Source organism: Mustela lutreola, chromosome 8, assembly GCF_030435805.1.
Source record: "Mustela lutreola isolate mMusLut2 chromosome 8, mMusLut2.pri, whole genome shotgun sequence".
NCBI lineage: Eukaryota > Metazoa > Chordata > Mammalia > Carnivora > Mustelidae > Mustela > Mustela lutreola.
The window spans coordinates 59,964,639-59,989,459 of NC_081297.1; the positions used below are offsets into that span (position 1 = coordinate 59,964,639).

Here is a 24,821-nt window from a genome sequence, read left to right on the forward strand (position 1 = left end):
CAGCTCTACAGGAAATATTGAAAGGGGTCCTCTAACCAAAGAGAGAGCCTACTAGTGGTAGATCACAAAGGTACAGAGTCCATTTACAGTAACAGTCACCTTACAGGCAATACAATGGCACTAAATTCATATCTCTCAATAGTTACCCTGAATGTGAATGGGCTAAATGCCCCTGTCAAAAGACCCAGGGTATAAGCATGGATAAAAAAAAACAAAACCCATCTATATGTTGCCTCCAAGAAACTCTTTTTAACCCCGAAGGCACCTCCAGATTTAAAGTGAGGGGGTGGAAAAGAATTTACCATGGTAATGGACATGAGAAGAAAGCAGGAGTGGCAATCCTTATATCAGATCAATTAGATTTTAAGCCAAAGACTATAATAAGAGATGAAGAAGGACACTATATCATACTGAAAGGGTCTGTCCAACAAGAAGGTTTAACAATTTTAAATATCTATGCACCCAACGTGGGAGCAGCCAACTATATAAACCAATTAATAACAAAATCAAAGAAACACATCAACAATAATACAATAATAGTAGGGGACTTTAACACTCCCCTCACTGAAATGGACAGTTCATCCAAGCAAAAGATCAGCAAGGAAATAAAGGCCTTAAACGACACACTGGACCAGATGGACATCACAGATATATTCAGAACATTTCATCCAAAAGCAACAGAATACACATTCTTCTCTAGTGCACATGGAACATTCTCCAGAATAGATCACATCCTCTGTCCTAAATCAGGACTCAACTGGTGTCAAAAGATTGGGATCATTCCCTACATATTTTCAGACCACAATGCTCTAAAGGTAGAACTCAACCACAAAAGGAAGTTTGGAAAGAACCCAAATACATGGAGACTAAAGCATCCTTCTAAAGAATGAATGGGTCAACCAGAAAATTAAAGAAGATGAAAAAAATCATGGAAACAAAAGAAAATGAAAATACAACGGTTCAAAATCTGTGGGACACAACAAAGGCAGTCCTGAGAGGAAAATATATAGTGGTATAGCATTTTTCAAGAAACAAGAAAGGACTCAGGTACACAACCTAACCCTATACCTAAAGGAGCTGAGGAAAGAACAAGAAAGAAACCCTAAGCCCTGCAGGAGAAGAGAAATCATAAAGATCAAAGCAGAAATCAATGAAATAGAAACCAAAAAGACAATAGAGCAAATCAATGAAACTAGGAGCTGGTTCTTTGAAAGAATTAATAAAATTGATAAGCCCCTGGCCCAAATTATCAAAAAAGAAAAGAGAAAGGACCCAAATAAAAAAAATCATGAATGAAAGAGGAGAGATCACAACTAACACCAAAGAAATACAAACTATTATAAGAACATACTATGAGCAACACTACGCCAACAAATTAGACAATCTGGAAGAAATGGATGCATTCCTATAAACATATAAACTACCACAACTGAACCAGGAAGAAGTAGAAAGCCTGAACAGTCCCATAACCAGTAAGGAGATTGAAACAGTCATTAAAAATCTCCAAACAAAGAAAAGCCCAGGGCCAGACGGCTTCCCGGGGGAATTCTACCAAACATTTAAAGAATAACTAATTCCTATTCTCCTGAAACTGTTCCAAAAAATAGAAATGGAAGGAAAACTTCCAAACTCATTTTATGAGGCCAACATCACCTTGATCCCCAAACCAGACATGGATCCCATCAAAAAAGAGTGCTATAGACCAATATCCTTGATGAACACAGATGCAAATATACTCAACAAAATACTAGCCAATAAGATTAAACAGTACATTAAAAGGATTATTCACCATGACCAAGTGGGATTTATTCCAGGGCTGCAAAGTTGGTCCAACATCCGCAAATCAGTCAATGTGATACAACACATCAATAAAAGGAAGAACAGGAACCATATGATACTCTCAATACATACTGAAAAAGCATTTGACAAAGTACAGCATCCCTTCCTGATCAAAACTCTTCAAAGTGTAGGGATAGAGGGCACATACCTCAATATCATCAAAGCCATCTACGAAAAACCCACTGCAAATATCATTCTCAATGGAGAAAAACTGAAAGCTTTTCCACTAAGGTCAGGAACACGGCAGGGATGTCCATTATCACCACTGCTATTCAACATTGTACTAGAGGTCCTATCTTCAGCAATCAGACAACAAAAGGAAATTAAAGGCATCCAAATTGGCAAAGAAGAATTCAAATTATCACTATTCGCAGATGATATGACACTATATGTGGAAAACCCAAAAGACTCCACTCCAAAATTGCTAGAACTTATACAGGAATTCAGTAAAGTGTCAGGATATAAAATCAATGCACAGAAATCAATTTTCTACACCAACAGCAAAAACCAACAGCAAAACAGAAGAAAGGGAAATTAAGGAGTCAATCCCATTTACAATTGCACCCAAAACCATAAGATACCTAGGAATAAACCTAACCAAGGAGGCACAGAATCTATACTCCGAAAACTATAAAGTACTCATGAAAGAAATTGAGGAAAACACAAAGAAATGGAAAAATATTCCATGCTCCTGGATTGGAAGAATAAATATTGTGAAAATGTCTATGCTACCTAAAGCAATCTACACATTTAATGCAATTCCTATCAAAGTACCATCCATCTTTTTCAAAGAAATGGAACAAATAATTCTAAAATTTATATGGAACCAGAAAAAGACCTCGAATAGCCAAAGGGATATTGAAAAAGAAAGCCAACGTTGGTGGCATCACAATTCCAGATCAAGCTCTATTACAAAGCTTTCATCATCAAGACAGCATGGTACTGGCACAAAAATAGACCCATAGATCAATGGAACAGAAGAGAGCCAAGAAAAAGTCCCTCAACTCTATGGTCAACTAATCTTCGACAAAGCAGGAAAGAATGTCCAAAGGAAAAAAGACAGCCTCTTCAATAAATGGTGCTGGGAAAATTGGACAGCCACATGCAGAAAAATGAAATTGGACCATTTCCTTACACCACACACGAAAATAGACTCAAAATGGATGAAGGACCTCAATGTGCGAAAGGAATCCATCAAAATCCTTGAGGAGAACACAGGCAGCAACCTCTTCGACCTCAGCCGCAGCAACATCTTCCTAGGAACAACGCCAAAGGCAAGGGAAGCAAGGGCAAAAATGAACTATTGGGATTTCATCAAGATCAAAAGCTTTTGCACAACAAAGGAAACAGTTAACAAAATCAAAAGACAACTGACAGAATGGGAGAAGATATTTGCAAACGACATATCAGATAAAGGACTAGTGTCCAGAATGTATAAAGAACTTAGCAAACTCAACACCCAAAGAACAAATAATCCAATCAAGAAATGGGCAGAGGACATGAACAGACATTTCTGCAAAGAAGACATCCAGATGGCCAACAGACACATGAAAAAGTGCTCCATATCACTCGGCATCAGGGAAATACAAATCAAAACCACAATGCGATATCACCTCACACCAGTCAGAATGGCTAAAATCAACAAGTCAGGAAATGACAGATGCTGGAGAGGATGCGGAGAAAGGGGAACCCTCCTCCACTCTTGGTGGGAATGCAAGCTGGTTCAGCCACTCTGGAAAACACCATGGAGGTTCCTCAAAATGTTGAAAATAGAACTGCCCTATGACCCAGCAATTGCACTATTGGGGTATTTACCCTAAGGATACAAATGTAGTGATCCAAAGGGGCACGTGTACTTGAATGTTTATAGCAGCAATGTCCACAATAGCCAAACTATGGAAAGAACCTAGATGTCAACAGATGAATGGATCAAGAAGATGTGGTATATATACACAATGGAATACTATGCAGCCATCAAAAGAAATGAAATCTTGCCATTTGCGACAACATGGATGGAACTAGAGGGTATCATGCTTAGCAAAATAAGTCAAGCGGAGAAAGACAACTATCATATGATCATATGATCTCCCTGATATGAGGAAGTGGTGATGCAACATGGGGGCTTAAGTGGGTACGAGAAGAATAAATGAAAGAAGAAGGGATTGGGAGGGAGACAAACCATAAGTGACTCTTAATCTCACAAAACAAACTGAGGGTTGCTTGGGGGAGGGGGTTTGGGAGAAGGGGGTGGTATTATGGACATTGGGGAGGTTATGTGCTTTGGTGAGTGCTGTGAAGTGTGTAAACCTGGTGATTCACAGACCTGTACCCCTGGGGATAAAAATATATATTTATAAAAAATAAAAAATTATTTAAAAAAATCAATGCACAGAAATCAGTTGCATTTCTCTACACCAACAGCAAGACAGAAGAAAGGGAAATTAAGGAGTCAATCCCATTTACAATTGCACCCAAAACCATAAGATACCTAGGAATAAACCTAACCAAGGAGGCACAGAATCTATACTCCGAAAACTATAAAGTACTCATGAAATAAATTGAGGAAGACACAAAGAAATGGAAAAATGTTCCATGCTCCTGAATTGGAAGAATAAATATTGTGAAAATGTCTATGCTACCTAAAGCAATCTACACATTTAATGCAATTCCTATCAAAGTACCATCCATCTTTTTCAAAAAAATGGAACAAATAATTCTAAAATTTATATGGAACCAGAAAAGACCTCGAATAGCCAAAGGGATATTGAGAAAGAAAGCCAAAGTTGGTGGCATCACAATTCCAGATCAAGCTCTATTACAAAGCTGTCATCATCAAGACAGCATGGTACTGGCACAAAAAGAGACACATAGATCAATAGAACAGAATAGAGATCCCAGAAATAGACCCTCAACTCTAGAGTCAACTAATCTTCGACAAAGCAGGAAAGAATGTCCAATGGAAAAAAGACAGCCTCTTCAATAAATGGTGCTGGGAAAATTGGACAGCCACATGCCGAAAAATGTAACTGGACCATTTCCTTACACCACACACAAAAGGAGACTCAAAATGGATGAAGGACCTCAATGTGTGAAAGGAATCCATCAAAATCCTTGAGGAGAACACAGGCAGCAACCTCTTCGACCTCAGCCGCAGCAACATCCTCCTAGGAACAATGCCAAAGGCAAGGGAAGCAAGGGTAAAAATGAACTATTGGGGTTTTATCAAGATGTAAAGCTTTTGCACAGCAAAGGAAACAGTTAACAAAATCAAAAGACAACTGACAGAATGGGAGAAGATATTTGCAAACGACATATCAATGAAGGACTAGTGTCCAGAATCTTTAAAAACTTAGCAAACTGAACACCCAAAGAACAAATAATCCAATCAAGAAATGGGCAGAAGACTTCAACAGACATTTCTGCAAAGACGACATCCAGATGGCCAACAGACATATGAAAATGTGCTCCATATCACTCAGCATCAGGGAAATACAAATCAAAACCACAATGAGATATCACTTCACACCAGTCAGAAAGGCTAAAATCAACAAGTCAGGAAATGACAGATGCTGGCGAGGATGCGGAGAATGGGGAACCCTCCTACACTGTTGGTGGGAATGCAAGGTGGTGCAACCACTCTGTAAAACAGCATGGAGGTTCCTCAAAATGTTGAAAATAGAACTGCCCTATGACCCAGCAATTGCACTACTGGGTATTTACCCTAAAGAAACCATCGTAGAGATCCAAAGGGGCACGTGCACCCGAATGTTTATAGCAGCAATGTCCACAATAGCCCAACTATGGAATGAACCTAGATGTCCATCAACAGATGAATGGATAAAGAAAAAGTGGTATATATACACAATGGAATACTATGCAGCCATCAAAAGAAATGAAATTTGCCATTTGCGACAACAATGGATGGAACTAGAGCGTATCATGCTTAGTGAAATAAGTCAAGCAGAGAAAGGCAACTATCATATGATCTCCTTGATATGAGGAAGTGGTGATGCAACATGGGGGCTTAAGTGGGTAGGAGAAGAATCAATGAAACAAGATGTGATTGGGAGGGAGACAAAGCATAAGTGACTCTTAATCTCACAAAAGAAACTGAGGGTTGCTTGGGGGAGGGGGTTTGGGGAAAGGGGGTGTGATTATGGACATTGGGGAGGGTATGTGCTTTGGTGAGTGCTGTGAAGTGTGTAAAGATGGTGATTCACAGACCTGTACCCCTGGGGATAAAAATATATGTTTATAAAAAATTAAGAATTAAAAAAAAAAAAGAAATGTGCAGAGGACATGAACAGACATTTCTGCAAAAAATACATCCAGATGGCCAACAGACACAGGAAAAAGTGCTCCATATCACTCGGCATCAGGGAAATACAAATCAAAACCACAATGAGATATCACTTCACACCAGTCAGAATGGCTAAAATCAACAAGTCAGGAAATGACAGATGCTGGAGAGGATGCGGAGAAAGGGGAACCATCCTACACTGTTGGTGGGAATGCAAGCTGGTGCAACCACTCTGGAAAACAGTATGGAGATTCCTCAAAATGTTGAAAATAGAACTGCCCTATGACCCTGCAATTGCACTACTGGGTATTTACCCTAAAGATACAAACGTAGTGATCCAAAGGGTCACGTGCAACCGAATGTTTATAGCCGCAATGTTCACAATTGCCAAACTTTGGAAAGAGCCTAGATGTCCATCAACAGATGAATGGATCAAGAAGATGTGGTATATATACACAATGGAATACTATGCAGCCATCAAAAGAAATGAAATATTGCCATTTGCGACAACATGGATGGAACTAGAGCGTATCCTGCTTAGCGAAATAAGTCAAGCGGAGAAAGACAACTATCATATGATCTCCCTGATATGAGGAAGTTATGATGCAACATGGGTGGTTAAGGGGGTAGGAGAAGAATAAATGAAAGAAGATGGGATTGGGAGGGAGACAAACCATAAGTGACTCTTAATCTCACAAAACTAACTGAGGTTTGCTGGGGTTTGGGGTTTGGGAGAAGGGGGGTGGGGTTATGGACATTGGGGAGGGTATGTGCTATGATGAGTGCTGTGAAGTGTGTAAACCTGGCAATTCACAGACCTGTACCCCTGGGGATAAAAATATATTATATGTTTATAAAAATTAAAAATTAAAGAAGAAACAATAATATTTTCTCGTAGAGTTGCTGTATGGGTTAAATAAGTTAAAATATGTAAAACACAGCCTTATATTTATGCAAGGTATCATTATTATTATATCTCACATATACTATGAAACACTAAGCTACATTTCAACAGCAACTGCACCAATGATATGACACTAAGATTACTCAATAAGAAGAAAAAATAAACAAGATAAATGGGCCTGCCCACAAAGGAGGAAAACAAATTTTAAATTTTTTAAATTTAAATTTTTTTCTTTTTCCCATTTTTTAAAATTTAATTTCTTTTCAGTGTAACATAATTCATTTGTTTATGCACTACATCCAGTGCTCCATGCAATATGTGCCCTCCATAATACCCACCACCAGGGTCCCCCAACCTCCAACCCCCACCCCTTCAAAAGGTCAGATTGTTTTTCTGGGTCCATAGTTTTTCGTGGCTCATCTCTCCCTCCAATTTCTCTCAACTCCCTTCTCTCCATCTCCCCCAAATTTTAAAATTTTAAAACAAAACAAATTTTAAAAGAAACTGTTGGTTTGAAGAAAGTGAACTGTCAGTGTGGCATGAAGATGTCTGTCTTCCCAAAGTTCAAGAGTGCAGAGTGGGCTAACAAGTGTAATTTTACTGTCCAGAAGAGAGGATTAGCAACACCAGTGGGGTAAAAAGATTCAACCAGTGAACTCAAACATATTTAAAAAATAAAAGGCACATGACTGACTCCTACTATAGTGATTCCTTAAAAAAAAAAAAAAAAAAAAAAAAGGAATCATTCCTGGCCTATGAATGATGGACATCCAGATCATTTATGATATAGAATCAAAGAGAATTCTCGAGGTTGGAATACAAAATGCCAAGAACTTAGAGAAATGATCTTAAGAATCAAAACGTCATCCCCAAAAAGAATCTGGCTTCAGAAAGTGAGATTATTCTTCAAAAAAAGTAACAGAAATATATAACATTCTTCCCTGAACATCATGCAGCCTATGCAGGCAGCTTCATCAACAGTAGAACAGTTTTATCTATAACATGAAATTTAATTTTAATCCACAGGACTCTTCAGTGTTCAGTGAGAAGCAATGGGTACATTGGCCATACCTATGGAAGCCCCTTCTTAAACTGAGAATTAAAAAAAAAAAAAATCCTAACTAAAATAACTGTATTGCTGCTACTTAGGAAGATTGACAAAGAAGTTTAATTTGACCTGGAAGTTAAAAAATATGCCTAGAATTCTGATTCTTGTCAAGAAGAAGTCATAGGTGCCAGAGTCACTCTCTTGCCTGAATCAAGAGAGATTCATCAAGAGAGAGATTCAAGAGAGAACATCTCTCTCTCTCTCTCACTCGGGCTCTGTGTGTGTGTTTGTGTGTGTGTGTGTGTGTGTGTATAGTGATTTCTGAAAGGTGGGAAAGAAATATGGTAAGCCCAGTAATTATTCCGGTTCATTTCACTTAGAGCACTTCAAAATTTGAAAATGTAGTTAAAAATGATCCCATAAAGAAAAACTCTGGTTTGGTTCACTGGTGAATTCTACCAAACATAAAAGTAAAAACTTAGTGACAATTCTACACAAACTTTCCCAAGGAAATTAAAATGAGAAAACACTTTCTAGTTTAGTGTATGAAACTAGTGTAAGGTTGGTGGTAAACTAGATAGGAAAAGGACAAGATAACTACTAGCCAGTATCTGCTGTGAACATAAATGCAAAGTTTCTAATCAATATTTAGTAAATTCAATCTAGAAAAACAGCAAAACTATAATATAACTAGGTAGAAGTTATCCTAGGAATATAAAACTGGTCTAACATTCAAAAATAAATTAATCTGGGGCACCTGGGTGGCTCAGTGGGTTAAAGCCTCTGCCTTCAGCTCAGGTCATGATCCCAGGGTACTGGGATGGAGCCTTGCATGGACTCTTTGCTCAGCAAGGAGCCAGCTTCACCCTCTCTCTCTCTGCCTGCCTGTCTGCCTACTTGTGATCTCTGTCTGTCAAATAAATAGAATTTTTAAATAATTAATTTAATTTAATTAATTTACTATTTTAACAAACTAAAATGGATTTCACATATACTTAATAAACCAAATATACCAATTTATCTTTAAATTCATATGTTATATATTACATATAAACGTGATATATAAAAATTCATATCATATATATGTATATGTGTGTGTGTTTATGTGCATGCATATATGTGTGCTGACCAACTCACACACATAGCCAAAATTCCACATAGAAACTTTTGACACCCCCAAAACTTTATTAATAGTCTACTGTTGACCAGAGCCTTACTTATAACATAAACACATACAATTAACACATATTTTGTACATTGTATGTATTATATACTGTATTCTTACAATAAAGTAGCTGGAGAAAAGATAGTTTTACTAAGAAATTCATAAGAAACAATCACCTCAATTGAACATGGGAAAAACATTTGACAAAACCAGACAATCGTGTCTGATAACAACTCTCAGCAATTTCCCAGCTTAATAAAGAGCACCTATGCAAAATCCATGGATAATATGACCCAGAATGATAAAAGGTTGAGTGACTTCTAATATCAGGAACAAGAGGGATTAGAATAATTTTAATGTAATTGATACTGGCTTAGCAGAAGTTTCACAGGATTCAAAATTATGAACAATTTTGTTGAAACAAAATTTTACTTTTTCAAACACGACATTATCTAATGACTTTCAATGTAATGAAATAACTATTGTAATGGTTTTGTCTACTCTAGTGTCCCTGTATCAAATCACATTTAGTGATAGCATGTCAAGTCAAATATTTCTCCCAACAATTTGAAAAAGAAAAAAAAAAAAGAAAGAAAAAAAAAGGAAAAAGAGAAGAAAGAAGAGAAGAGAAGAAATTAAAAGAAAAGGAAAGGAAAGGAAAGAAAAAAGAAAAGAAAAGAAGTAAGTATTGATATGAAAACATTTAGAATGATTTGTATTAAAAACTACCACTATTTAAGCAGTTTAATAAAATTAAAGGGACTATTTTGCATTGATTGATATATTAAGCATTGGTATATAAACATTACTGAACAAGTTGTTAAATATTTTGAATATCACCACTTTTGGTCGCCACTAAAGCAACTCAATCATTATTCAAACTCTTCCATAATAAAAACTCTTTGTCCAGATGGCATCACCAATCAGTTCTCCCAAACCTTCAATGAAGAAATAATATGTTATATGATCTCTTTTCAGAATAGAAAAGTTGGAAAAAGTTGCCATTTTTTAAAAAAGATTTTATTTATTTATTTGACAGACAGAGATCAAAGTAGGCAGAGAGGTAGGCAGAGAGAGAGATACGGAGAAGCAGGCTCCCCACTGAGCAGACAGCCCAATGCGGGACTTGATCCCATGACCCTGGGATTATGACCCGAGCCGAAGGCAGAGGCTTAACCCACTGAGAGCCACCCAGGCGCCCCAGAAAATGTTGCCATCTTTTAATGATGGTTTTTTTTTTGGTTTTTTGTTTGTTTGTTTTTTTTTTTTTTAAATGATGTTTAAGACAAGCTTGAGTCCAAAATGTGCCATAATTCTTATGAGGAAAACAAATAATTCTGTCTTGATTATAAACATACTATACAACCATTCTGATAAAATTCAGTAAAATCCCATGAAACTGTATCTCAAGACAAATTCAGAAATAATATAATTAGCAAATATTTTCCATTTTCTACACAGCCCTTTTCTGAAAAAAGGATGAGATTCTACAGGACTTACTTTTGGTGAGGGAAAAGCACAAAAGGAAGGAAGGGAAAGCAAGGGTGGCAATGTCAAACAACTTTACCTCAGGAAGACACAGGTATAGGCTTACTTTTCACATATCTTCTTGCAGTAAACCAACCTCCCTTGCTCAGGACAATATGGTGGGGATGGAAACTAAGTAACTAGGAAGAGCTTTGATTTTTTTTTTTTTTTGATGATATAGGTTTAATCGGAAATATTGAGCCAATAAAATCGCTTATCAAAAGGATAAGCTAGAGCCTTAGGTAAACAATAATCTGTGTCAAGAGCTCAGTTAGAGGGAATTAAAGTAGTTATAAAAGAATGAAAAGTACAAGGATATAAGATCTTAGAGAAGTAAATAAATGTGTAATTCATCTCAATATGTCCTTTAACCAATATAACTTTTTTTTTTTTTTTTTTAGCTTTAAGGCTTTTATTTTTAATTGTGGGAATTCTATCAATTTCTTTTTTTTTAAATAATTTTTTATTTTTTATAAACATATATTTTTATCCCCAGGGGTACAGGTCTGTGAATCACCAGGTTTACACACTTCACAGCACTCACCAAAGCACATACCCTCCCCAATGTCCATAATACCACCCCCTTCTCCCAAACCCCCTCCCCCAAGCAACCCTCAGTTTGTTTTGTGAGATTAAGAGTCACTTATGGTTTGTCTCCCTCCCAATCCCATCTTCTTTCATTTATTCTTCTCGTACCCACTTAAGCCCCCATGTTGCATCACCACTTCCTCATATCAGGGAGATCATATGATCATATGATAGTTGTCTTTCTCCGCTTGACTTATTTTGCTAAGCATGATACCCTCTAGTTCCATCCATGTTGTCGCAAATGGCAAGATTTCATTTCTTTTGATGGCTGCATAGTATTCCATTGTGTATATATACCACCTCTTCTTTATCCATTCATCTGTTGATGGACATCTAGGTCCTTTCCATGGTTTGGCTATTGTGGACATTGCTGCTATAAACATTCGAGTACACGTGCCCCTTTGGATCACTACGTTTGTATCTTTAGGGTAAATACCCAATAGTGCAATTTCTGGGTCATAGGGCAGTTCTATTTTCAACATTTTAAGGATCCTCCATGCTGTTTTCCAGAGAGGTTGCACCAGCTTGCATTCCCACCAACAGTGTAGGATGGTTCCCCTTTCTCCGCATCCTCTCCAGCATCTGTCATTTCCTGACTTGTTGATTTTAGCCATTCTGACTGGTGTGAGGTGATATCGCATTGTGGTTTTGATTTGTATTTCCCTGATGGAGCACTTTTTCATGTGTCTGTTGGCCATCTGGATGTCTTCTTTGCAGAAATGTCTGTTCATGTCCTCTGCCCATTTCTTGATTGGAGAGCTTTGAATTCTTACCCATCGTTCTGGAAGTTCCTTTCTATCACAGTATCCAGAATTCACTTCAGATTTAGTTGGATGACAGCCACCAGATGGCAGCAACTGCAGCAGTGTCCATCCAGAATTTGCTTCTGGAGCCAGAGCCCTCCAGGAACACTGAGCAGTTCTGGATCCTCTCAATCATATCATTTACCATGATAATTAGGCACTTACTTTAGAAAAGAATATTATGGAACTACTCCTATCATGTTAAAACAGGATTTTAAAGCATTAGAAAAATTTATTCAGTAGTATATAAAAAGTACTGTATATTATGACAAAGCAGGACAAAACTTTTATTTCCTTTCTACATTTTTTAAATGTTAAAAATATTCCTAACTGTTGGAAAAACACTTGAATAAAGACCTCAGTCCACACCATATAAGATAAAAAAAAACTTTATAATAACTAAAATTCAAATATAATATATGAAAACTTTAATATTTGAAAATATCAGATTTTGAATGGGTAAGTATATGTAAAAAAAGACAAAAAATAAAATTATATACAAATGTTATGCTACTTCACATGCAAAATTGATTAAAATATCAAAAGAGAATAAACAGAATAATATTTGCACAAATAATGGCAAGATATGGGGCACATGGGTGGCTCATTCGGGTAAGCGTCTGACTCAGCTCAGGTCATGATCTCAGAGTCACGAGATTGAACCCCGAGTTGGCATGGAAACTGCTTGAGACTCTCTCTCCCTTTCCCTTGCCCAGCCCCCATCCTCGCTTGTGTTTGCTCTCTCTCTCTAAAGAAAAAATTAAAATAATGACAGGATAATGGGTCAATGACAGAACTGACCCCATATCTATACCTCCTTTCATAAATAGCTGTTTCTAGATTATGAGATTACATCTTTAGAATATTCCACATGCTTTGCAATATATATTTGAATAATAAAAATTCTGGAACCATACTAGTGTTGAGTTTTGACTATACCAAGTTACTTAGTCTCCAACTGCCTCAATGTACTCATTTGAAAAACAGTGATAAAAGTGATGTTATATGTTCTTTATGTATAAGCTTTTATTATAAAATATATCATTTAATTTTTAGAAAAAACGAATTAAAAATTAATACAATATTACTGCCACATATTTTCCATGTAAATAATTCTTAAATAATATTCTGGGGATCCTCTTTTTATAGCAGTAGCAATTCTAAGGATGATAGTCTTCAAAATATAAACCTGAGTCTTTGGGAAAGAAAGGGGTGAGTAAAACTCAAAAGTACTATATGTAACCATTACCATTCTGTTTTGCCCTACACAGTGTGGCTGCTTTCTTTTCCAAATGAGTATTAGTATACTTGCTTTGTAGGATAAAATAGTTCACACAGATGTAATATTTTAATTCTCATACAATAGCAGCTCTTACTACTTACTTCCTAAAGTAAAACTGAAATGAAGATATTATTATCACATCCAAAATTGAAAACAATGTTTTCATATATTCTAAGCATAGAAAACCATTTTGTAACACAGAAAAGCATTTGATGTCATATATAAAAATATCTTTTATATATTAATATTCCAAGAACAAGGATAACTGGAACCCTTAGAAAACAAACAGTGTCTACTGGCTCATGGCTTTACAAACATTACGGAAAGAATCATTTCCAGTGTAGTATTCTCTTCACAGCATCTTTCACATCTCTGTTTCTCAGACTGTATATTAAAGGGTTTAGCATTGGTATTATCAATGTGTAGAGCACCGCTACGATCTTGTTTTGTTCTGGGGAGGAGATGGCACCAGGCTGGGCATACATAAAGAACACAGTCCCATAGAACAAACTCACCACAGCTATATGGGAACCGCAGGTGGAGAAGGTCTTACCCCTGCTGTGGGTAGAGGGGATCTTCAGGACAGTGGAGAGGATGTAAGCATAGGAAACCAGAATGACAGTTGTGGTGGTAATGATGATGAGGGCAGAGAGAATGAACAGCACAATCTCGTTCACAAAAGTGTCATCACAAGAGATCTTGATCAGGGCTGGGACGTCACAGAAAAAGTGGTCCAGTCTGTTTTCTCCACAGAAACGCAAACTGAAGGTGAAACCTGTTTGCACGATGGAGTTGATGCCTCCACAGATGTAGGATCCAGTCACCAACTGAGCACAGACTTTCTGCGACATGTGCACAGGGTAAAGGAGAGGGGAGCAAATGGCCGAGAATCGATCAAATGCCATTACAGCCAAAAGGAAGCCTTCAGTTGTGACAAATAGAGCAAAGAAAAAAAATTGGGCTGCACACCCATTGTAAGAAATCTTCTTTTCACTAGACATGAAGTTAGCTAAAGTTTTGGGAGCGATGACTGTGGAGTAGCAGAGATCTAAATAGGACAAGTTTCTAAGGAAGAAATACATAGGCATTTGAAGTCTGGAATCCATCTTAATGACAATTATCATGCTAATATTTCCCACTACAGTGACTGTATAGATTAGCAAGAACACTAGGAATAAGAGGATTTGTAGTTTTGGAGGGGTTCCAAAGCCTAGCAGAATGAACTCTGTCACTTCTGAGTAATTCCAATTAAGTTCGTTTTTCATGGCTGAGATGTAGGTGGAACTGGAGAGATGTAAAAATGAAAGAAATAAGTGATCAGAACACTAGTTTAAGTAAAAATAACTAAAAGCTAGAATGGAAAAAATTTTATCGTATTGTTCCCAATAAATTACAAAACAGCAATACAGAACAAATTGTTATTTTTAAAGAATAAAGAATTTAATCTGATTGGTCACCCTTTGAGATATACCTATTTTGCAAATAATGCAGGCTTGTTCTCTAAGCATGCTTTGGAGAAATAGAGATTCTAGCAAAGTGTATAGAAACAAGATCTCATCGATTGCTTTCCCTTGAGTTATTATCAGTTATTACCATTGAAAGTTGCCTTCTCTGTGGAATATATTTTTCACAGACATAATAATCCACTTAAAACTTCATTTGGAGTGAAACTCTATTAAATTGATAATCTCTTTTTATTTTTTTAAAATCATTTAGCTTCCTTATCTACTGTAAAGATAACAGACAAATATTATATTTATTTTTCTTTTATTACAAGGAGAAAAGCTTCATATTCTGACAAAAGAATCTTCTTTTTTACCTGGTAACTCATATTCTTATTTCTCTCATTATTTTTTGTCCTTATGGTGATGTGCACTCTTATTGGCACAATTCACTTACTAAAAACAGAAGCAATTCTTGAGTATATTTTCTAAGCATGATTTCATCAGACTTTTGTTTTTTCTCTTTCTCCTTTTTTCCTGCTTTCCCTCCCTCCTTCCTTCCATCCTTCCTTCTTTCCCACTTTTATTCCCTTTGGAGTTTTCAAGGGTGCAAACTAGGTAGGGAATTCTAAGATCTTGGATAGAGATTATTCTGTCCTTTCAGAAACAAACAAATCTAGTAAAAATACAAAGTTCTGTGCATATGGAGGAAAGAGGGCACATATGACAATTTTAAGATAGGTAAAAATGGGGGAAAAGGAAGAAATGTGTATTTAAACAAGCTTGCATTATATTTACTTAGACATGTGATGTTATGGCTATAGGTGTCCCTAAAACATGGTGGTAGAAAAAGGAAGTAATTTTTATTTTATTTTATGTATGGAGAAATTAAGAAAAAATATTTAAAAAGCTTCTTTAGAGGCATGAGATTGAGGAAGGAAGTGGTTTACTATTCAATAAGCTATCATAAAATATAAAATAAAACTAACAATTCAAATATTCACATACTATGGAAATATTTTTCATATTTTATAAACATAGTTTTATAAATATATAAAAATTATTATGTAAGTTGTATATTTATGATAAATAAAAATTATATAAGATATAAATTACACAATGTCTCATAATATCTCTTGTCATCTTTATTTCGGTCATTGCCATGTTTTCACTAATGGTGACATTCTTTCAACACAGGTTGAGACAACGCAAGTATACTAGAAGTCAATTTAGTCCAGTATTTATATTTACTTCCTTGAAAAAAATTAAAAGTTAACAGCAATGTTGACTGTTTGATTTTAGAAGGCAGAAAAATCATCAAAATAAACTCTGGTAGGGCCTATCAACTAAAAAATGTATGGTTTCCTTAAATACACATTTTATACAAAACTTCTGGTTTCAACAGAAAAATTGAAAAAAAAAGTAACTAAAGAAATCTAAAAAAGAATGTGTTGAGAAAAAACTAGATATAAAAGATATTCTTAAGAATGAACCATTTCTCTCCTTGTAAACTCTCTACTATATGTGAAATCATGAAGAAACAGGAGTATGAAAAGAAGTGCACCTTGGTTTCCTATAACACAGATTGCATCTCTTCCCTGGCCAGATCAGACTCCATGTGCTAAGATGAACAAGCACTAGCAACAATTGTAGTTTTTTCTCTCTCGATCTCTCTTTTAATTTATTGTACTTTTTCACTGATTAAAGCAACAACAAACCTGGTCCAGTCCTGAGAGAAATTCTGTCTTGAGGAGGGAAACCGGAGCAGTTTACATTCCCTCTGCAAGATGGTAGCCAGGCACAAACAACTTTCTCACCAGTAATGTGCTCAGAATGCAAAAGAGAAGTGAGAGAAGAAATGATTCATTAGGAACTTATCAGACCTTTGGGAAGTAGAAACGCTCTCCAGAGAGCATGAAAACTATCCTTCTACCTACTGAACTAAATAATAATAACAATTAAATACATTTGGATGAGAAGTATTTGATTCTTTTTTTTTTTTTAACTTCATAATCTATGCAGAGGAAATTCACCATTTTTCATCTGAGTGGATAACAACCCTTACTTTTAGAAATTCATTTCTTATCTCTACTGTTAATATGTCATACTTGTATTAGAAGAAAATTTTATATGCAGAATAATCCAAATAGTCAGGTGAAGAGTTGGGGTTGGAAAAGGAGGATTTTGAAGTAACACAGAGACTGCCAGAGCAGGCAGTCATACATCCATCTCTGATTTGAAGACATAAGAGAGGTGGTGTTAAGGATCCCAGAAGCCTGGGAATTCCTTCAGGAGTGAGAACCATGGCTGGGTTCAGCCACCTGCGCTAGAACCAAAAAGTGAAACCACCAAGGAACATACTGAAAGAGAAAGAAATTCCCTCTCCTCACACATTCTCAGTTTTGCCATTAGTGGGAAAACAGCTTCTCCAGGATCCTAGAGATCCTTCCTATTTTATCTTGATGATATTTCCCTTTAGCTAGGACAACTCTCTTTGGTATTTCTTAGGGCACAAATTTGATATAACGTATTCTCTTGATCTCCCTTATCTGAAAAAGCTCCTTATTTTGCCTTTAGTTCTGAAGCCTGTGTTTTCTGCACATACATGTTGGTTTGGTCTCCCCTCCTCCAATCTTTAAGCACTTTAAAGACTTTACACTGTTCTGGTTTGAATTGTTTATGACAACAAGTTCATGCTTTAACTTTGATGTGCATGTGTGTGATGTCCCTTCTGATGAGCTTTATTTGTTTTTCTCTCTGTCTATGGGATTTCTCTATATCTATCTATGGGATTTTGCCCATTTTCTTGAATCTGTGTGGTTAGATTTGTCATCAAATATGAAAAATATCTGCCCTTTGTACTTAATATTGTTTTTCTGGTCCCTCTTCTTCCAGTTACATGTATTTTCTCAGTTGTCACTGAATGCCTGTTCATTATTTTTCCTTTTTAACTTAATTTTAGGTTTGGTTTGTTTCTATTGCTATATATTCAAGTTTAAAATCTTTTCCTTCTGATTTGTTCCCTTTCTCAGGAATTACAGTCATTCACAACTTTTTGGGCAATCTCCAAAAATATTTGGTTCATGTATTTTCTCCAGAGTTTAATTGTTTTGTGATGGGAGGCAAATCTATGGTTGCCATTCTTTCATAACTAGATGTAGAAAATCTAAAATTCATTTTTTAAAAATTATTGAATTACCTCAGCATTTGTGGTACATACATACACGTCAGTGAGATTTCATTGTTCTTTTTTATTGAAGTACTTTATTTATTATTTGTCTGTTTGAACTTTTAACTTAATTTTTGAGTGAGATTTGTCTACAATTTTTTAGTTTAATGTCCATATGACATTTATGAGAGACTCATATAGTAGGAGAGTATTTTCTTTACTACTATTTCTGACAGAGTTTATGTAAAAGTTATCTTCTTTTTTCTTAAATGTTTGCAAGTAAACACTGGTGAAGCTATTTATACTTCATAGGAATATCATTAATAAAAATTCAGTTAGTTTAAGATATTTTAAAATTTGCATTTCTCTTTTATTCATAATTTTGTTCTACTTAAAATATTTTTATTTAAAAATCATTAATTTTAGTAAAAATGTTTTCTTTTTGTTAATAGCAGAAGAATATGTTGTGCCACCCCCATTTCATTCCTGATTCTTGTGATTTAATGTTGTTCTTTTTTCCTTATTAAATTTAGGATTTTATACACACTACTAATTATTCAAAGAATCAACATTAAAGTCATGTGAATAGCCTATATCATTTATAGTTTTTCTAAGTAATTTTACCTTTATTGTTTATTTTCTTTTTGTTTTGTTTTGATTTGACTTGCTGTTTTCTATTTCATATTATCAAGAAGATTGTTATTCTTTTAAGATCTAGGTGTTCTTGCCTTTCTTCATATTTATAAGTGAGGGTTTGTATATGCTCCAAGTACTACTTATTCTTATGAAGCTTAGAAATATCATAGTTCATTGTCATTTAGTTCAAACTAAATCAAAACTGAATTTGATAGATAATTAGAACACTTTATGGGCATGGACATTAGAAACAAACACCTCTTAAAAATCCACTTGATTTCTGTATCAGATTGACTATGATTAAGAACATAACACTGAATGATTTAAATTGGTGACTTTGTTGAGGGTTCATGTCCCATCTAGTGTGAATGACAGGAAATGACTCTTACATATTTGTAAGAAATAGCATGTTGTTACTGCTAATGCTATTGTGAGTAGCTTAAGAATAAAAATACTATATTAGATTCTGGTACATGTCACAGATTAGATAGTCAAGATCTATGTCATGTGCTTTCTAGAAGAAAAGATTGGAAAGTTTAAATGTGTCCTGCCACAAGGGTTTTTGACCCAGATTTTGTTCTATCAATTAGATCTACACAGACTCTGAATTTAGAATGGAACAAAGACTTAGGGGTTGACTTTCTGTTCATTTTAACTTTTTCTTCTACCAGTAGACAAGTTTTGGAAACATGTGGGCTTTTCTTTGAAGCATTGTTAAATTCCCAAATTCCTAGAGAAGCAGTTTTGATGGATGAAGAAGTAGTGACATCTTTTTGCTCCCTTCCATCTGAACCCTGGATCATAGTTAAGATATAATATTTTTAAATTGTATCTCCAGTGGTAGCCTCTCTCTGTGAGTTAATCCTAAATTGTCCTGAGGGTCATTATAAGAATGTCACCCAGGAACACTTGGGTGACTCCGTCGGTTTAAAGTTGACTTTTTTTTTAATTTATTTTTTATTTGTTTTCAGCATAACAGTATTCATTATTTTTTCACCACACCCATTGCTCCATGCAATACGTGCCCTCTATAATACCCACCAACTGGTACCCCGACCTCCCACCCACCCACCAATTCAAACCCCTCAGAATGTTTTTTAGAGTCCATAGTCTCTCATGGTTCACCTCCCCTTCCAATTTCCCCCAACTCCCTTTTCCTCTCTAACTCCATATGTCCTCCATGCAATTTGTTATGCTCCACAAATAAGTGAAACCATATGATAATTGACTCTCTCTGCTTGACTTATTTCACTCAGCATAATCTCTTCCAGTCCCATCCATGTTGATACAAAAGTTGGGTATTCATCCTTTCTGATGGAGGCATAATACTCCATAGTGTATATGGACCACATCTTCCTTATCCATTCGTCCATTGAAGGGCATCTTGGTTCTTTCCACAGTTTGGCGACGGTGGCCATTGTTGCTATAAACATTGAGGTACAGATGGCCCTTCTTTTCACTGCATCTGTATCTTTGGGGTAGATACCCAGGAGTGCAATGGTAGGGTCATAGGGAATTTCTATTTTTAATTTCTTGAGGAATCTCCACACTGTTCCCCAAAGAGGCTGCAACAACTTGCATTCCCACCAACAGTGTAAGAGGGTTCCCCTTTCTCCACATCACCTCTTTATTTTGGCTCAGTTCTTATATGGATCATGAGATCAAGCTCTGGCATGGCCACTGCAGGGAGTATCTCCTTGAGGTTCTCTCCTTGTCCCTCTACCCCTCCCCCTGCTCATCAAGCACATGCACACAAATGCACACACACACACTCTCTCTCTCTCTCAAATAAATGAATCTTAAAAACAAACAAACAAAAAAGAGTGTCACTCAGAAGTTCCCAGCCTTTCCAAATTGATAGGCTACTATTCACCTAAATTAATATTTTCCTGTTTAAAGTAACAAACCTATTTATTCTTCCTACACCAACAAAACTTTTACTAATATTATATTAAAATGAGGAGCTCTTGCCCTATATCATTTTGTATTCCACACACTGAAAAGTTCTAGATAAATTCTAGAAATAATTTTTAATTAAATGGAGGTTTAGGAGCACCTCGGTAGCTCAGTTAATTAAGTGTCTGCCTTTGGCTCAGGTCATATTCTCAAGATCCTGGGATCCTGTCCTGCAATGGACTTCCTGCTCAGCAGGGATTCTGCTTCTCCTTCTGCCTCTTACCCTGCTTCATCCTCTGTCTCATTCTCTCTCAGTCTCTAGCTGTCAAATAAATAAGTAAAAACTTTAAAAGGGAGGACTTAAAAGGTAAGATTACAATTAATTCATGGAAATATTTAGGACAAAAATGGCATCTTGAAAATATTAAGCCCATTAAGTATAGTGTTATCTCTATGGTTTTAATGTAGTCTTTCCATCACAAATATTTTAAAATATTTCACTAAGAAATTTTAAAATAATCTTCTTGAATGTTATTATTTCTCTTATTTTCTAATTGTTTAGTTTTGAATATATGAAAACATAGAAATCACAAAACATTATCTGACCTTTAATTTGTGTTTTAAATATTTATGACATCATGAAATATGTCTACATCAAAGAATACAGGTAAGCCCTAAGCTGGAGTGAATTTTTGTCTTTTTTGAATTATAATTAATGTAATTTACTACATAATTAAAAATATTCACTTTTTAGTCTAACATCTAACTCTTTTCTCATATGGTACAAACTTTTATATCTGTCTCTCTGTGCCTACCAATACATATGTTATGACAATTACCAGAAACTTTTTCTTCATCAGTGAAAAAATTAAGTTCAAAGAAATTCCCAAAGGATACATACAACCTGTACCTGGAAAAGTTCCCTGTACTTGTAATATTATTAGATTATTTTGTTTGTATCTGCGGCTAACACAGTCCTCATGGACAACAGCCCTGGAGCCCGCACTTAGGTCTCCACAACTGACTTTAAGATTACTCTTCTCCCAGTGGAATTGATCAGAGGATGAGCAACTGTAATGTTGGAATATCCTGAAGAAAGGTTTCACAGGGCTAAAAATAAGAACATTGTAAACAACCATTGTTGACACTCAAACAAATGATGATTGACTCTAGATGACACAAAGTCGCTAAGGTCCTTTAACACCCATGATTATTTCATTAGCCTTAAGACATATAAAGCATACTAGATTTTATGAAAAGAACTTTCCTTCAGTATATTCTTTAAATATACTTTCCCTGAATGAAGAGCAAGATCCCTTGAACTGATGCAACTTTACTAGAAAGTCATCTTTGTGGCGTAAGAACTGCAATGTTCATCAGCTTCTCTCCGCTTCAAAAAAAGCTAAATGATTATGGCATATTTTAAATAAACAACTACCAGTGGAAGTAAAATAAATATAATGAGGCAAGAAAAATGCATTATTTAGGAGAATGGACTTGATCTATGGAAATGACCATTTATTTAGAAAGAGCTTTAAACAATTTTATTTAACATAAGATTAGTGGCTTTTAAATTTTTTAATTTTATCATACATATCACTTACCTATTTTTAGTCTCTTTTTGAAATGATGGGTACAGTAGTAATAAAAGTTAAAGAAACTGAGGCAAATAAGGTAACAATACAGGAAAATGTTTTTATTATTGTCATGTAATGATTCAAACACTGGACTATCATAGGCTGCCAACCTTGTCATAGAGATTACATGTAGCATCTCTGTTTTAGATTATCATAGCACTCTTATTTTAGATAATAAAGTGAAAAATTAGACAATATTAAATTCTATAACTGACTGAACTCTGAGCAAAATTATGACTTAAATACAATAACTCCAAAATGTCTTTCACTGCTTAATAACTGAATACCAACTTCATAAGTCTAACATTATCTAATGCAAATTCTTGAACGCTCATGACATTAAAATTGTTTTATATGCAATATTGAATTAAGATGCAAATAATGTATTCTACATTTAAGAAACTATGTGACTAAGAAAAAAGCCTGGATTGCATTTGTTTTTTGTTTTTGCTTTTGTTTTTGTTTTGCTTTATGTCTCTCAGCAGGTTTCTGCCATGAGTGACAAGGGGACAAGCAATCACTCAGAAGTGACTGACTTCATTCTTGTAGGCTTCAGGGTCTGCCCAGAACTCCACATTCTTCTCTTCCTGCTCTTTCTGCTTGTGTATGCCATGATCCTTCTAGGGAATGTGGGGATGATGACCGTTATTATGACTGATCCCCGGCTGAACACACCAATGTATTTCTTCCTAGGCAACCTCTCCTTCATTGATCTCTTCTATTCTTCTGTTATTGCACCGAAGGCTATGATCAACTTCTGGTCTGAGAGCAAGTCCATCTCCTTTGCCGGCTGTGTGACCCAGCTCTTTCTCTTTGCCCTTTTCATTGTGGCTGAGGGATTTCTCCTGGCAGTCATGGCTTATGACCGCTTCATTGCCATCTGCAACCCACTCCTCTACTCTGTCCAGATGTCAGCTCGTCTCTGCATTCGGTTGGTGGCTGGTTCCTATTTTTGTGGCTGCATCAGCTCAGTTCTTCAGACGAGCATGACATTTACTTTGTCCTTTTGTGCTTCCCGCACCATTGATCACTTTTACTGTGATGACCGTCCACTTCAAAGGATTTCTTGTTCTGATCTCTACCTTCATAAGATAGTTTCCTTTTTCTTATGCAGCATTATTATTTTGCCTACCATAATAGTCATTATCGTGTCCTATATGTATATTGTGTCCACAGTTCAAAAGATACGCTCCTCTGAGGGACGTAAGAAAGCCTTCTCCACTTGCAGCTCTCACCTAGGTGTCGTGAGTGTACTGTACGGTGCCATCGTTTTTATGTATGTCATCCCTGACAGATTTCCTGAGCTGAGTAAAGTGGCTTCCTTATGTTACACCTTAGTTACTCCCATGTTGAATCCTTTGATTTACTCCCTGAGAAACAAAGATGTCAAAGAAGCTCTGAGAAAGATCCTGGGGAAAAAAGCATTTCTATTTAATTCTATCTTAACAGTGACATAATTGAAAGGCCTGGACATTATGACAACTTGGGGAGGAATCGATGCAAAGAATGCCTCCAATGAATATGAAAAATTTAATTTTAGAAAGTTTATTTATTTGAATCTCATGAACTTAACAGCTGGCAAGTACATTTTGGAGTGGAATGGCTTTCTCCGTACTTCGTCTTCATTTGGGTAAAGATCATGATTGCTGTGTATTTCGATTTTAGGGAAAATATATTCCAGATTTGGTGCTGGAACTCTGAAGATGATGTTTGGGGTGTTTATCTTGAGTCAGTAACAAGTGTTGTGAAATATGTATATAATTGGTAGAAGTAACAAAATCTGATATGGTAAGAAGACAGAACAAAATATCAGATTTACTGGAAAAATCTTTTTCAGTGCTGCATGAGAGAATCAGATGTTCTGCAGTGCACACAGTGCTGAGGGTGACATGTGTGTCACTCTTAATTGTCCAGAGGCCCAATGAGTGACACACATATGTCATACTTTTCTGGGGCTTAAATCATTCTTGAAAATCCTCCTTTTGGACAAGGAAACTGTAATGAAAATGAAAGAAAAATAAAGAGGATTCTTTTGTTGTTGTTGTTCTACATACCTTAGAATTAATTTACCGAATCAATATTTATTGAATTTTTATATACATTTTGCTGTACAAAAATCTCTAGGTATAAATAATTTTTGGACTTAAACGCACAGTCAGATGGGGAGAAAACAGCTGGCCAGAGAACCAAAATGTCACACGGAAACCCAGTGAAAAAGACATTTATGGAATATACAAAAAGAGCGTAGCCTTTAGAGGTGAACAGTCTTAATGGTCAGTGAAATCTTTTTCTACACATTTTTTTTTTAATTTTTAATTTTTTATAAACATATATTTTTATCCCCAGGGGTACAGGTCTGTGAATCACCAGGTTTACACATTTCACAGCACTCACCAAAGCACATACCCTCCCCAATATCCATAATCCCATCCCCTTCTCCCCAAAAAAATAGGTAAAATTGAGCAAGGTAAAATAGACAGGTTTCTGTGCAAAATCACTATATGGTGAACTGCATGAGGTTTGATAAGTCATTTGTACTGCACAAGACAAAAAGTGAGGGATAAGCCTTAAAAGTGGTTTCATGG

At 35.8% G+C, this 24,821-nt stretch overlaps 2 protein-coding genes across 2 annotated transcripts; one reads left to right on the forward strand and one right to left on the reverse strand.

Annotated features, from left to right (window-relative positions):
- Positions 1-13,785: 13,785 nt before the first annotated feature.
- LOC131837894 (olfactory receptor 9S13-like) lies at positions 13,786-14,721 on the reverse strand. The gene has a single exon (XM_059183553.1). The coding sequence runs from the start codon at positions 14,719-14,721 to the stop codon at positions 13,786-13,788; it is 936 nt and encodes a 311-aa protein (XP_059039536.1).
- A 7,997-nt stretch (positions 14,722-22,718) lies between these two features.
- LOC131839754 (olfactory receptor 9K2-like) lies at positions 22,719-23,693 on the forward strand. Its single transcript, XM_059187484.1, has one exon. The coding sequence runs from the start codon at positions 22,731-22,733 to the stop codon at positions 23,691-23,693; it is 963 nt and encodes a 320-aa protein (XP_059043467.1). The 5' UTR covers positions 22,719-22,730.
- The last annotated feature ends 1,128 nt before the right edge of the window (positions 23,694-24,821 follow it).

Coding starts and splice junctions, on each gene's coding strand:
- LOC131837894 (XM_059183553.1), bottom strand. CDS start 14,721: ATGAAAAACGAACTTAATTGGAATTACTCAGAAGTGACAGAGTTCATT.
- LOC131839754 (XM_059187484.1), top strand. CDS start 22,731: ATGAGTGACAAGGGGACAAGCAATCACTCAGAAGTGACTGACTTCATT.